The sequence below is a fragment of the Cottoperca gobio genome, chromosome 13 (genome assembly GCF_900634415.1).
Source record: "Cottoperca gobio chromosome 13, fCotGob3.1, whole genome shotgun sequence".
Taxonomy (NCBI): domain Eukaryota; kingdom Metazoa; phylum Chordata; class Actinopteri; order Perciformes; family Bovichtidae; genus Cottoperca; species Cottoperca gobio.
Window position 1 is genome coordinate 19306622 of NC_041367.1, and position 13842 is coordinate 19320463.

The 13842-nt window shown below is 43.5% G+C and overlaps 1 protein-coding gene across 1 annotated transcript; it reads left to right on the forward strand.

Moving 5' to 3' along the window:
* Window positions 1-1480: 1480 nt before the first annotated feature.
* Window positions 1481-12114, forward strand: LOC115017895 (transforming growth factor beta-1 proprotein-like). The gene is given in 8 exon segments (XM_029446610.1): window positions 1481-1844; window positions 2807-3509; window positions 8078-8271; window positions 8273-8363; window positions 8495-8726; window positions 9804-9954; window positions 10623-10733; window positions 10850-12114. Coding segments are annotated over 7 exon segments (1158 nt in total). The 5' UTR covers window positions 1481-1844; window positions 2807-3178; the 3' UTR covers window positions 10898-12114.
* The last annotated feature ends 1728 nt before the right edge of the window (window positions 12115-13842 follow it).

Consider the following 13842-nt stretch of genomic DNA (forward strand, 5'->3'; position numbering starts at 1 on the left):
TGTGCCCCATCCAATATGTTGAAAGACTAATGCAGAGAAAATAGGTCAAAACATTTACTTTTTATTTTTTGAATCAGGCTTCATTTGCACGACAAGAACACATGTGTTGCTGAAGCTAAATTGAGTTCAGTGACTTCCACTGTTAGTACAGATTTGATATTCTCTTTTTCTTGTAGTGCTCAAACACCCTAACTGGTATGACATGATGCATCTCTGGTTAAAAGAATGAAAGAGAAAATGCTTATTATATATTTAGTTTTCTAATACGTGACGACTATGTTAACCAAAGAAAGACCTGTGTGTTGTGTGGAATAAACTGCTGCTGTTATTTTATCACTCATACAACATGATAGACTAAGATCTGTAACTGTTGTGTCACTTCTCTACCTCAATTAACTTTTGATAATGGTTGTGTAGATTTATACTGCGCAATGATTTTGTGTGGAAAAAAAAGAAGCGTGGATCAGAAAAAAATTACAAAATCTTTCAATTTAAGGCTGTCTGTTGATGACAGAGGAGGACAATCATCAGAGCTCCTATAAATGATGTACCTTTTTTGACCACCAGGCGGCAGCGCACACCCATCAAAGCTCCCACAGACCACCACAACAGGACAAGTAATAGTTGTTGACAGATGATAGACACACTCATATCATCCTCCCCCTCATTAATGGTAATCAGAGATAAAGTGCTGTTGAAACTGTGGGACAAATTGTCTATAGTACCTTTGTTTGAGTGATCATTGTTTTCTGTTATTATATTGCTGGTATTTTAGGGGAATTTTGCCTTGAGTTTCCCTATGTTAAATGTCACCGTTTATTGCCAGAGTTTGATGAATAGCTTGTTCTTTGTAACTGTCACAGTAAATGGAAGACAATAAACAACCCCGGGAAGCCCATTTGGGCAAAGCCTAAATAAATCCAAGATCAAAGACTGAACTATGGCAATGTACTTCCCTATTGAATCATCCCTCAGACAGAGACACAAATGATTGAAACCAACACTGGTTTGTTTAAGTCTAGCCTTTCTTTGGAAAATACACAATCCGACCTTTAAAAAGCACCCAGACGTAGGTCAGTGCACCACACAGTCCAGCCTTGTTGGCTCTCCATCCTTTCAAATTCACCGTTCTGCTTTTAGACATGCTGGTCCCAAGAGACTCAGTTCTTTGGACTGGCAGGCATTCACCTTCACACCCACCAGGTAAATGTGGCAGTCGCTTGGCAGGACACTAGTGCCATGCAAGGCTTGTTGACACGCCAGTCATCAGTGCATCAGTTGCTGACAGGCCAGAGAGTGTGCGAGAGCTGGTGGCTCTAAAGTCAGTCATTCAGCGTGTTCAGCTCCTGGCTTCCTGATGTGGACAGAAGGCAGGCAGCAGAGCTCTGTTAAACAGCAGATGTTTTACACTGCGGCCGTTACCCTCATTTCCTGGGCGGAGAGCTCCTCGCTCTATTAGACGAGTAACAGGAACCAGAAAAAAAAAAGAAGCATTCGAGGGGAGAGAGAGAGAGAAGCAGAGCGAGGGAGTGCAAGAGAAAAGTTAGCTGAGCTCCCACAAATCACTTTGTCACCAGCAAGCTCTGACAAGCACCAGGAGAGAGGGAGAGAGACAGGGAGTTAAATAGAGGTGCGAATAGTGAGTTGTGTCAGAAGAGACTCAAGAGGGAAGGTGTGAAGGAGCTGCAGAGGTCATAAACGAGGTGATACAGATGGATGGATAGAGGGAAGAGAGGACAGAGACAAGACTACAATCCGATTCTCAAAACACTAAGAGGGACTGTTGCTCCTGCTGCTGCTGTCGTTACTGCTGCTGTGTCTGGATGGTACGCTCATTTAAAGAGGTGTGTTAAACTTAAGACAATATTATTACAAGAGGACAGTATTTGAATGACAGAAGGAGAGTTTTGCTGTGTTTATTTTAATCTTCTGATAGCATCCCTGCTTTAGCTGTTTTCATACCAGGCTCGATACACAGAGATCACATTATTGTGTTTGAGAATGAAGACACAGTTAGAGACAGCTGCTGCTCTGTGTGTGAAGTAGACATGAGTCGGAGGCGCTGAAAGCATTTTCTGTTAAACTGCAGTTGTACACAGATCACATGGTGTTATTGCTAAAAAGAGGTAGTCAGAGCGGAGAGCGATACAAGTTTATCAGATGTGTTTCTGTGGGGACAGTTATTGATGGCTCGACTCTATAGGCTTGTAGAATAAGTTAGGCAGATTTTGAAATACTACATTATACTTTTCCCGGTACAGAGGATAGTTGTTCAGCTCCGGGTTGACTCAAAGCCCCCGGGGTCATCCGATCAGACTTAGAAAACTGAGAAATAGGAAGGCCATTTTTTCCACTTTAAGCACAGGATGTATCATTGCTATTTCCTCTTCCTTTGTCACATTTAGAGAGAGCCTGATTGACATCACATCCAAGTACAGGGTAGTCCTTAATGATCTGTGAAAAAAAGCCCTTGTGGGTCAAGGAGGACAGGAAGCAGTGTCAGCTGAAAAGCATCAGACTCGGTTTGTAACTACGTTGAGCTGTGCCAAGTGTTACACAGCTCATGTGAAAGAGAGCTCACACGTGGAGGTTTAGCTGCTTCAAGTAAGACAGGATTTAATGTAATATTGCTGGTGAAGGCTTGAAATCATATCAATCTCAAGTTGGTCTGTGATTACAGAACCAACTCGGTGGACGATTTGAGTGTTGGTATATTGTGCTATCTGAGTCTTGGTGGGCGCTGTCTGTGTGCATGTTTGTCTGGGCTCTGTTAGCATTTGACAGCTTCACTCTGGACTCATTTCAGGGTCTGGGACGTCATTGTGTTACCTGTGTGGCTGAGTCAGAGGCTGGCTCATCACTCGACGTCTGTCTGCCCACTGGGATTTTCTCCAGCTGCTTCTATGTGAAGAAGACACAAGTGCTAGGTGGTTTTCACAGCAGCAGCAGCAGCAGCAGCAACTGCACTGGCACAAGTAGTCCTGAATTTTGAGGACTCTCCACACTGCTTTAATTGTTCTGCTGTGTGTAAACACCTTGCGTCACTCACACCTATCCACGGAGTGATTCACTGTTCCCTAAGCATCCCCGGTCAGAGTCAGGCAGTGAAAGAAAAGGTGAGAGAGGATTTGCTGAGAACCAAAGCGCATAAGTGGTTGCAAACAGTCAGGTTGGCACCATGAAGCTGGCGTTCTTGATACTCATGGTTGTGTACACAGTGGGCAACGTAAGTGGTATGTCTACGTGTAAGACGCTGGACCTGGAGATGGTGAAGAAAAAGCGCATCGAGGCCATTAGGAGCCAGATCCTCAGCAAACTGCGTTTGCCAAAAGAGCCTGAGCCGGATCAGACGGGAGACGAGGAGGAAATCCCCAACACCCTGCTGTCCCTCTACAACAGCACCAAGGAGATGCTGAGGGAGCAGCAGACCGAGGTCCACACAGACATCTCCACAGAGCAGGAGGAGGAGGAGTACTTCGCCAAGGTGCTGCACAAGTTCAACATGACCGGTAAGTACCAGATAACTCCGAACATCAACACATCACACGTGGACGCCCATCGTCAAGAATGGGGGCAATTGCTGATGGTTTAACTACAGCACTAAGAATGTCAAGTAATATTACGACTGTTTTATGCTCCGACATTTACTGACACTTTAGGCACACTGCTCGAGACACACACACACATGGAAGCAACGATCCTGGAGACGGTTTCAATTCTGAAAAAGGGTTGTTTTCCAGATCTTACATTAACAGATGGCAGAGGGAACCAACAGGTGCCCCTAGAACTACTGTATACAAATCTATCAAAAACCAACAAAGGTCTAAGCCAGGGGTCGTTCAAAGCCAATGTTTCACCTTGTCATTCTGTTGGCCCACCACAATTCAGCATAAAGAAGCCTAAAGGCGATGAATCATGATCGTGATACTTGTGATACGTGATACACACATTTGGATATCTGGAGTGCCAACCAACCCACAAACAGAGTATCTCCACCAACAACTTGAGAACTACCTTTGCAATTTTTCTCGGGAGGGGGACTTAACGAGAACAGACAGAGGGTGAATACAGGTATATTCAGACATACAGTACGAAATAAATCATGTCTTTTTTGATCATTAAAGCATGTAAACATTTTCTCGTAGAAACCCAAAATACAAGTATGAACCTGAAGATGAGGATAGTATGTCCTCATTTAAAGCCGTTGCTGGGATAGACAAACTGAGCGCCTACAGCCCAGACTAATCAGCATTTTCCCGCTGGGGTCAATTCCAATCTCGTCCATAAATTCCCTCACCATGTGTACCCCTTCTGATCTCCACCCAACATCTTCAGGCAGCCTGAGGAGTTCAGGGATCACAGGCGTTACAAGTTAGCTGGACTGTGTGCTTCATCTGGTCCGCTGCTTTCGTGGTATCTGTGGCATTTGTACTGCTTTATTAGCGCTGTTTGTTAGGCTTGCATGCACATGCTGTTTGTTCAGCCAAATGGTTTTTGGCTGTAATTGTGCAATGACTCCTAAACTATTATGATAAACAGATTTATTTTTTTTGGTTTCTGTGCTCCATTGTTCTCTACATGCCTATACTTCTCACCCCACCAGGCAGGCATCCACACTATCCCTCTTTTATCCTCCACTTCAAAAGAAAGACTTGAGTGGATGGATGGTGCTCAGGAGTGTGCAGCCCAAAAGAAGAACAAAGGAACTTTCCAAATGAATGGGCATGATTTTGTTCTGTTTAGGTGAAAACTAAAAGAACAGGAGGCAATTGTGGAAAAATGAGATGAGGGAATACATGAAATGCACTCTTTCACCCTCACCCTGTCTCGTTCTCTCTCTATTTCATTTTCTTTTCTCTCTCTCTCTCTCTCTCTCTCTCTCTCTCTCTCTCTCTCTCTCTCTCTCTCTCTCTCTCTCTATCTGTCCCTCTGGGATTGGGGGTTTCCTGTAACTTGAGCATCAGGTTCTCCCTTGCTTATCCTGTCACTTGTTCTCCATCATATCTCTTTCTCCCTCCCTGACCATTTTCCATATCTCTCTGCCCATGATTACCCGTCTCTCTCTCTGTCTGTCTGTCTGTTTCTCTCTGCTGGGTTTCCTGAGCTTATTATCAGTGTGTTTGCAGAGTGTTTGTGACGGGGCAGCTTGGCAGGAAGGAAGGCAGGCTGATGGCCACTGAGATCTTGAGTGACTCAGGTCCGGTGCAAGCGGTGCCCATGGGGAGCATGTGTTTCCTACCTCTGTGGAATGCCAGAGAACACCCATCCACTGTCTTAACCCTCAGCACAGCTCCCTAAAACACACTCAGCCTCTGCACACTGGGAAAGCCAATTGTATAAGTGTACGTGTGCAGGCCTTGCAAGAAGGATTTTGCAATTAATTTTTTTCATAAGACACAAGAGGGTGTGGGAGACAATGGAGCTGCTGCGCTTCTGTGAGAAGTAAAAGACAGAGAACTGTGTGCAAAGCCATTTAAAAGGAAGCTAAATGGAACAAATAAAAAAACGTTAACATTTATTTACAATTATTTTTCGTTGCTTCAATTTGTGGTTCTTTTTATTGGACGACTCACACTTTCCTGATACCCCAAAACAGTCTACGGGGATGCATATTTGTGTGCAGAGCATTTTAGAATTTAATAGTGTTAGCCTCCATTATGGTAATTGTGTGGTGGATTAGGCAAGATTCCTTCAGTAATTTAGCCCTCACATCCCTCCCTTGAAGCCCACACATATTCACCTCTCCCTTTTGACATGCGATTGGTTCAAATGTAATTCAGCTTGTTTACAGAGAGAACATTTTTCCCCCTTTTGGAAACCTGCCACTTTGCGCCATTCAGGAGTGAAATGAGTTCACGGCTCACTGAGTAATTATTATATTATATTATAAGAGTAAATGAAGCTACTGCCACCCTACGATGTAGAAGTGGCTCGGACAGTGTCTAAAGCTGTGTGAAGTGGGGAAACTAGACATTGACGAGTGGGCTGTGGGAGGGTGGAGCCGAGTGTATGAAGGAGGCAGGTATTTTAGCCTGTTGCTGGAATCTGGTTCCTCCCACTGGTAATTACAGAGCTGTCTCCCTACCTGTCACAACAGCTGTCCCCGGCTTACCTGTGGATAGGCCCTGATTCAACACACAAATCCCCCCACACCCATGTTAGTATGCAGGCTAGGGTGCTATCTTCACCCCCATCGGGAAGAGCGATGCATTTTCCCAGCAGAGCATGGAGAAGAAATGTTTTGCTTTGTCCCCTCCAGTTGTTGTATTTTGATCAGAAGAGCAGTTTAGTGACAGGGTCCCGATGCAAGCGGTGTTAATGGAAAGTAGAAGTGAGGATAAAGCGTCAACGTAATTATGGTACTGCAGTCAAAATGTGGAATGACTTAGGGGAAGTGACTTAATTTCCTGTTTTGTAAACACTTCCCTTAACACATTTATCTCAGTTTACTCAAACTTGCTGGAGACGATGACTTTCCGCGTTCGGTGTTGCTCGGCGCACCGTTGCCAGTGCACCGCTCTTCACATACTGTACACTGTTGTGATGCTCTGTGTTTCCATTCAAGCTCTTACAACCGAACATTTGACGACCCTCTGGGTGGGACCAGTATAAATGTTATCTCATTTCCCTTTACACTCCATGGCAGCTCTTTTCAGTTTCACTTTGGCTTCACTACAAGAGGTGAAACACTACCTCAGCAACAACACAGATGGTGGTACTGGTAACTGATACACAAGCAGCCGTGACATGGAGGATCCTGGTACAGCCTGGATTGCAAGTATGCAAGGCTGGGTTGTAGCTCCTGTCAAGTCAAAGAGTAATTCCCAGACTTGAGAGCAGAGAATCCCGGCTCTGGCAGGCTGAGGCAGAGTGGAAGGTTTGGTCCTGCGCCAGGCCCGGGCTCCATTGATACACATCTCCAATTTCTCTGCACCCCCACTCACTCACACCCTTGCACCTCTCACAACTGTGAGTTATATTCATATGAGTGCATTCTTCACTTTGCTGTTTTCTTTGCCTGTTACAACCCCCCCTTCCACTCCTCCTCTCACTCTCTCTTTCTACACGGTGTTTCACTCTTGGATCATCTTCCTTCCTTCTTACGATTATCTTTGCACGTTTCCGTCCAACTTAATCCTTTGCAATGTAACGCTGGGAAATTTATGGCGTTAAAGCCTTCAGTAGCTTGCCTCTGTTTTGTATCAGCCTCTGCAGGGGGAATGTTCCTGCTGTCATGATATGTGCAGGCTCAGGAATATAAGTTGCAAATATGGGCAGGAATACTGGAAGAAAACAAAACGCTCTCTTTGGGCAACTTTACAGCAGCTGGAATAGATGAACGTTTGGCTGCAGAAGAGATTATTGGGTAACACTGTGAATTTGGCTATTCAGTTTTATTAGTGTGTGTGTGTAGAGAACTCTGAATAATAAACATCCCGGGGTTACGGTATGTAGTAAGAGCTTAAAGAACCTGATTCTTGGAACCTCATGTCCATTAAACGTCAACTTCGAGCACCCATTTGATCTAATGTCATGTTCTTAAACAGAAAATCCGTTCTTGTGCCAAGAGATATTGCAGTAAAGTGAATTCACTGTATAGGCCGTAACTATGGCCTGACAAATATTTAAAAAAACACACCAGAGCTCCACCACCTCTCTTAAAAACCTTTCAGTGCGGCTCCTGTTGTCCTCATTCTCACTAATATCGGTCTTTAATCAGGAACCTGAAGGAACCTGAAGAACATGGGGAATGAAGGGTGAGGAGAGCAGAGAAACAACAAAGGTGTTGGTTTTTATTTTTGATAAAATAACTTCTTCTAAAAGACATATCATACCCTTAAAAAACACAGACCAAAAAGTTTAAAAGATTTAAATGATATTTCCCATTCAAAGTGTTGATAAGGTTGGTTTGACACTAGATTATATGACAGCCAGTGACACCACCATATTACATTTGCCTCTCTCACAGGAATTTTCACATGTCATAGTTTGCCTTTATACATCCCAACTACCTGTGTTAAGATTCATTCTTGTTTTGTAAAATCTGCTAATAAGCTTTTGTTTTTTATTCCCACAGAAAAGAACGACACTGGGACCACCATGTCCTCCACAAGCATCCCGATGTTCTTCAACATCTCTGAGTTACGGCAAAGTGTGGGGGATTACCGCTTGCTGACCAGTGCAGAGCTGCGGATGTTTATCAAGCACACCTCGATACTAGAGAAGCAGCGGGTGGAGCTGTACCAGGGTCTGGGCACATCGCCCCACTACCCTCGCTTCCCGCTTCATCACCAACCATTCGAAAGAGAAATGGCTGTCCTTCGATGTCACTGAGACCCTGCAGATCTGGCTCAAAGGGACCGGTGAGATTAACAGGCTTTATTTATTGATCTGTTCATCTGTTTAGTTCCGCCCATGAGCAATTTACCTTCACAGATAAAGTAACCAACCAGTTTTAATTGGCTCAATGTTGTAACATTTCCTGTCTCACCAGAGGATGAGCAGGGTTTCCAACTGCGGCTGTTCTGTGAATGCGGCCTGGCAAAGGCCGAGGTCTTCGGTTTTACCATCTCTGGGATCGAGACTGGTAGGGGAGACAAAGGACCGTTAAAAAAGATGACAAAGCAACCACCCTACATCCTGACCATGTCCATCCCTCAGAACAGCAGCAGCCACCTCACCTCCCGCAAAAAACGCTCCACGGAGACGAAGGATACCTGCACAGCGTAAGCAATCATGCACATCACATTGTTCTGCTGCATTTGATTTCAACCTAACCCATTGTCAGCTTCAAAACACAGTGACAGGTAGAAAGTGTTTCTGAGTACCCACTTGACAACTCATAGCTGCACGGTAAATGGACTGCATTTGTACAGCGCTTTTCAACCTCAGTAGGCTGAAGCACTTTACAATATGCCCCTCATTATTCCACGCTAACCCTGTCTCCCATAAAATTACGATACCATGCAACTAAGCTGCATTCTCAATTACGTTTTCTCCTGGAGTATGGTCGCAGTTTTAAGCATGTGGCTAACGTTGCAACTTGAAACAAATCAAAACGAAAACACAACAAAAGTAGTTGGTTAGGTTTAGTAAAAGATCATGGTTTGGCTTAACATTACAGTAAGTTTGTTATGCCATTAAATTACAGCGTGAATTAAAATAACGGGACACAAACAGCGGCCTCCTGGGTGAAAACCATTAAACCATCCATCCACCCCGACCTCTTCCACACACGGACGTCAGAATCAGAAACAAAACGTAATAGAAAATGTATTTCCCTCAAACATTTCATTGACAATGCAGTTTCGGTGTATGGGAACGTACATTTTAGCAGACCAGGCTATCCACGCACACACACATACACTGATGCAAGGCCGAGCTGCCTTGCAAGACAGATGGCCTGGCCTTCCGGAGCAACTGGGGTTCAGTCTCCTCCAGTAACCTACTCATTTACTGAGCCACAGCCGCACTGGAGCCCTGGCCAAGTGCTGTATGAGGACAGTTTTTATTTTATACTTATGTTTTGATTTGTCGCTTTCTTTGGGAAATAAGTAACTGCTGTTTATCAGACACCAGACTCTCATTTAGGTAAGTAGAGTAAATCTTAGGGGTCCTGCTTAGGATGGGAAAGACCGCAATGTGTTCACTGATAGGATGTGTGCAATCTTACATTAAACTTATGCGTACTGCAGCTTTAAAACGGTCTGATTTTGAAAATGTACCTTCTACAGCAACCTCTCTAACAAACTTTATCTCATCACACACTTCACCAAAGACGTTCCCTGTTTTCTCTTATGTAGCCAGACGGAGACCTGCTGCGTGCGGAGCTTGTACATCGACTTCAGGAAAGATCTGGGCTGGAAGTGGATACACAAGCCGACGGGCTACAATGCTAACTACTGCATGGGGTCCTGCACCTACATCTGGAATGCTGAAAACAAATATTCTCAGGTAAAGCGCAACACCTCACTGTAGTGTGAATCCACTGAATGAAGGTACAGCCATGTAAGGTTTGGCAGCTCAGACAGAAAGCTAACTTGATTTTATGCCCCTCTGTTTACCAAAGGACTGTTTTTATTTACACCTATAGCCCATTTAAAAAACATTTTTAGGACATTTTATAGACTAAACAATGAATCAATTAATAAAAAAAAAAGAAGATACTAATGGTTGATGACAGATATCATTACTTACAGGCTAAATTCTAATGATATAGCACCTACCGGATGGATGACCATGACATTTGATATCAATCAATTAAGAAATGTTTTAATTTACAAATACAAACTTACTTACTTAACATCATTTAACACTTTGTTGCTAATGCCTCGACTTGAACAAAAGCACTCTTGTAACTCAAACTCGTAAATGATTGTCTATTACAGTTGCTTTGCACGCCATGTCGGTTAAGAAACACATACATCAACATCTGTTTTTTTAGGATAATTCTTTGGCATTTTTGCCTTTAAAGTTGATGGCGCAGTGACAGACTGAAAATAGGGTTCATGACACGCAACATAGGTCCTGGAATCTATTGCGGTTACGTGGCATGTGCTATAACCATTCGGCTACTAGGCGTTCTCTGTTTTCATGTCTTTCCCTTATATAATTGTTTGCAGATTTTGGCCCTGTACAAGCATCACAACCCAGGAGCCTCTGCCCAGCCCTGCTGTGTTCCACAGGCACTGGAGCCACTGCCAATCCTCTACTACGTGGGCAGGCAACACAAGGTATCTATACCGCAGCCATGTAGCCTTCATGCGGAGGTGAAATGTTTACAGAAGATTTTATGTGAAAGCAACACTTGCAGATAATTTATCACATTACTGTTGATTTTCACTTTCAGGTAGAGCAGCTGTCCAATATGATCGTGAAGTCTTGCAAGTGTAGCTAAAAAACACAGCATGGCACACTGCTCTGCCTCTGTGTTTGAGACCACAGAGAGGAGCATACGATGGAGAGAAAGGGGACGAGAATAATGTGGACGAGGGGAACAAAATATTTAAAGTCATCAGGATCTTTGTGGTCCACCTTTCCTCCTGCGAGCTCCACCATTATCATGCTGAACGCACATCAAACCGTGGACTTCTTTTTATAGATATTAAAGATATCATTTTCTATGTGTATATACTTTTTCCTTGCAGTAGTACAAATTTCTGTCTTGAAATGAATTTATTTATTTGTTGGATGGACAGATCTGTAAAGAAGTGATATACATGTATAAAAGTGTGTCAGTTTGACATGGAAAAAGATTTAAATGATTTATAAAACCCCTGAAAAAGGTGGATAAAGGATGCAAAAGGACATGAGGACCAAAAAGACCTCGATGGAAGAACACTTTTATTTTCCCAGGTGATTATCCGGGACATTTCTGTTATTTCTACATCATCTCCCTAACGAGGTCAGAGTTCAAGATGCTAAATCCCAGGTATGGAAAACAGCGTTTGTTGGGGTTTTCATGGACGATAATTCCACAGGTGTTTTTGGAGAGAGTTGCACCATAAAGGACAGCAGACAGCCGCAGGGACAGTCCGACCTGGGGAAACTCCCTCTGACTGAGAGGCTGGAGTCGTCAGCCAGCTGAGCATCATTTCACACTAACCGTCTATCGGTTTCACTTGCTTTGTTTGTTTTTACAGCCCACATGATTTATACAATTCCTTTTTTGTGTTCATAGTTGAATGTCAGTTTGTCCTTATGAAGCCTCCTGTGCTGTCAAAGCCATGAGTAATATCAGTGGTTGTAAGAGTGATGACACCATGTTTTTCTCCCTCTCAGGATTTACAGCCAGCTTTTTGTCTTTAGATGGTGAGGGTCAGGGGATGTGGTTGTGGTGTTGGTTTTAGGGAAGCCATATAGACTCAATACACACATTTGCTGTTTGTTTTTTAACGCCATAGTGAATTAGGGGCAATTTATTGCCTTTTATTTCTGGACAGGTATTTTACTTTCATCTGAAGTGTGATGCTTTTTGCACAACTCAAGAATGAATTCAGCTTGTTTTACAAATGTTTTAGTTTTTTAAACATATTTCTTATAGTGCACTTACCATTTGAAATGTGTTTTTGTAAATATTTTACCAATTTCAAATAAACATTGATGTTAAATTATCACGTCAGAGTGGAAGATTTTTGTGAGCAAATTAAAACCACATGCGATGTTTGCACTTGTCAGAGAGCTGTGTTGTGAAGGTGTGTGCGTATTGCACTTGTCAGTGCATGCATGTGTGTGTGTATTTACGGAAAGGGGAGAGGACATTTTACGAAATAAGAAAAAACTTAAAAAACACACCTAACGTGTTGAATGCCATCACCATTTAAACAGTTGTGTCTTGTTTGTCATAAGAAAATATGAATGAAATGTTTCATCTTGTTAGTGTTGCTCTGATGGCGTAACTAAAACACCTTGTACACTTGTTCAGGCTACTCATCTACTTAAACATCTCTCATGTAATCCTTCGCTGGTGGGACATACCTCACTCAGCATGCACAGAGCACACATCATGCTTCTTTCAGCACATTTTATAAAACCAGGTTGTGCACTTATGACTGTCCAATGTCAGAAAAGGGATCTACCAGTGGAAAAGTGAAGCGTATGCCAGGTGCGTGTGGTCTATTTCTGGGCAAGCAGTGGATGTCTGTTTACTCTGGACGACTGTGGAGTGACTGAAGAAGAGCAGCAAGCTCTGCTGTGCTTCACCTACGGCTAAGGCAGCACTAGAATTCCCGGACGCACAGCCCCGTTTCTTGGCACTGCCTTTACCTGTGGGGATGCACGCCATACACACATTTTTTTTGACTATCTCCGAGCACCTCGTCCACCCCCACCCTGCCAGCCCCACCCCTCTCCCTCAGTACTCAAGGGATTACTGGTAGCCCACGAGGCTGAATTGGGAGTGAGGAGAGCAGGTCCAGACCCGTTGGTAAGTCCCAGACTTAAGGGCAGTGACTACATGGAAAATTAAACACACATACTGTACACATGCACATGAAAACACTGAACCCACTGACACACAGCCACGGCTCAAGCACATCAACGTCAAATACCTTACATAAGCTTTATGCTCGAGAATGGTGTGGGGGATGCTTGTGCTGCTAACAAGGTGACAGTGATCTGTGCTATCTTGTTCCAAAGCTGGTCATGTTACCCAGGGTTCCTCTGAAAAGTGCAGGAATTTTCCTCCTGCAAGCCAACACAGAGAGTGCTTGTTTAGAAAGTGCTGTCCAAAGGCAGATAAACAAAGTAAAAATGAAACATCAACATAATTGAATCCCCTTTTTATCTCACCTCTCAAAGTGATTCAAACAGATCTATTGCCAGCTCTTGATTTTTAATGGTGCCAAGGCACAAAATGTGCTGTTGTGTCTTGGCAGGGCAGATGTAATTGGAACGTTAAAAGGTTTTTTTTCCTCCAAGAAAGAAGGATCGTTACCGAACCCAAACAAGCAAAACATGACTTTTGTTGGAGGAGACAAGATCATTAAAATTAGTTTCTAAAAATGCCAGCACTTCCACCTGCTTTACTTTCCCTGTAATGACCAAACAAAGAGTATGAATGTCAAGATGCTCGTAAATCCATCAGGGTGTTAATGGTACAGTCCCAGAGGGAAGTCAAACTCAAGTAGGCCTGTCCTTCTAACCAATGTTCATTTCTCAGCAGCTGCTTCCTCTCGAGCCCTTAGGCTTTTTATGGGACTGAAACAACCTGCTGACACCTTCTGCCACATACTGAAGCACATCCCAGAAAATACCCCATCTATAGAGAAAAAAGGGGGCACTTGAATCTATCATACTATGTACGAGTCTTACACAAGAGAAAAGACGGATGCCTTGAGCATT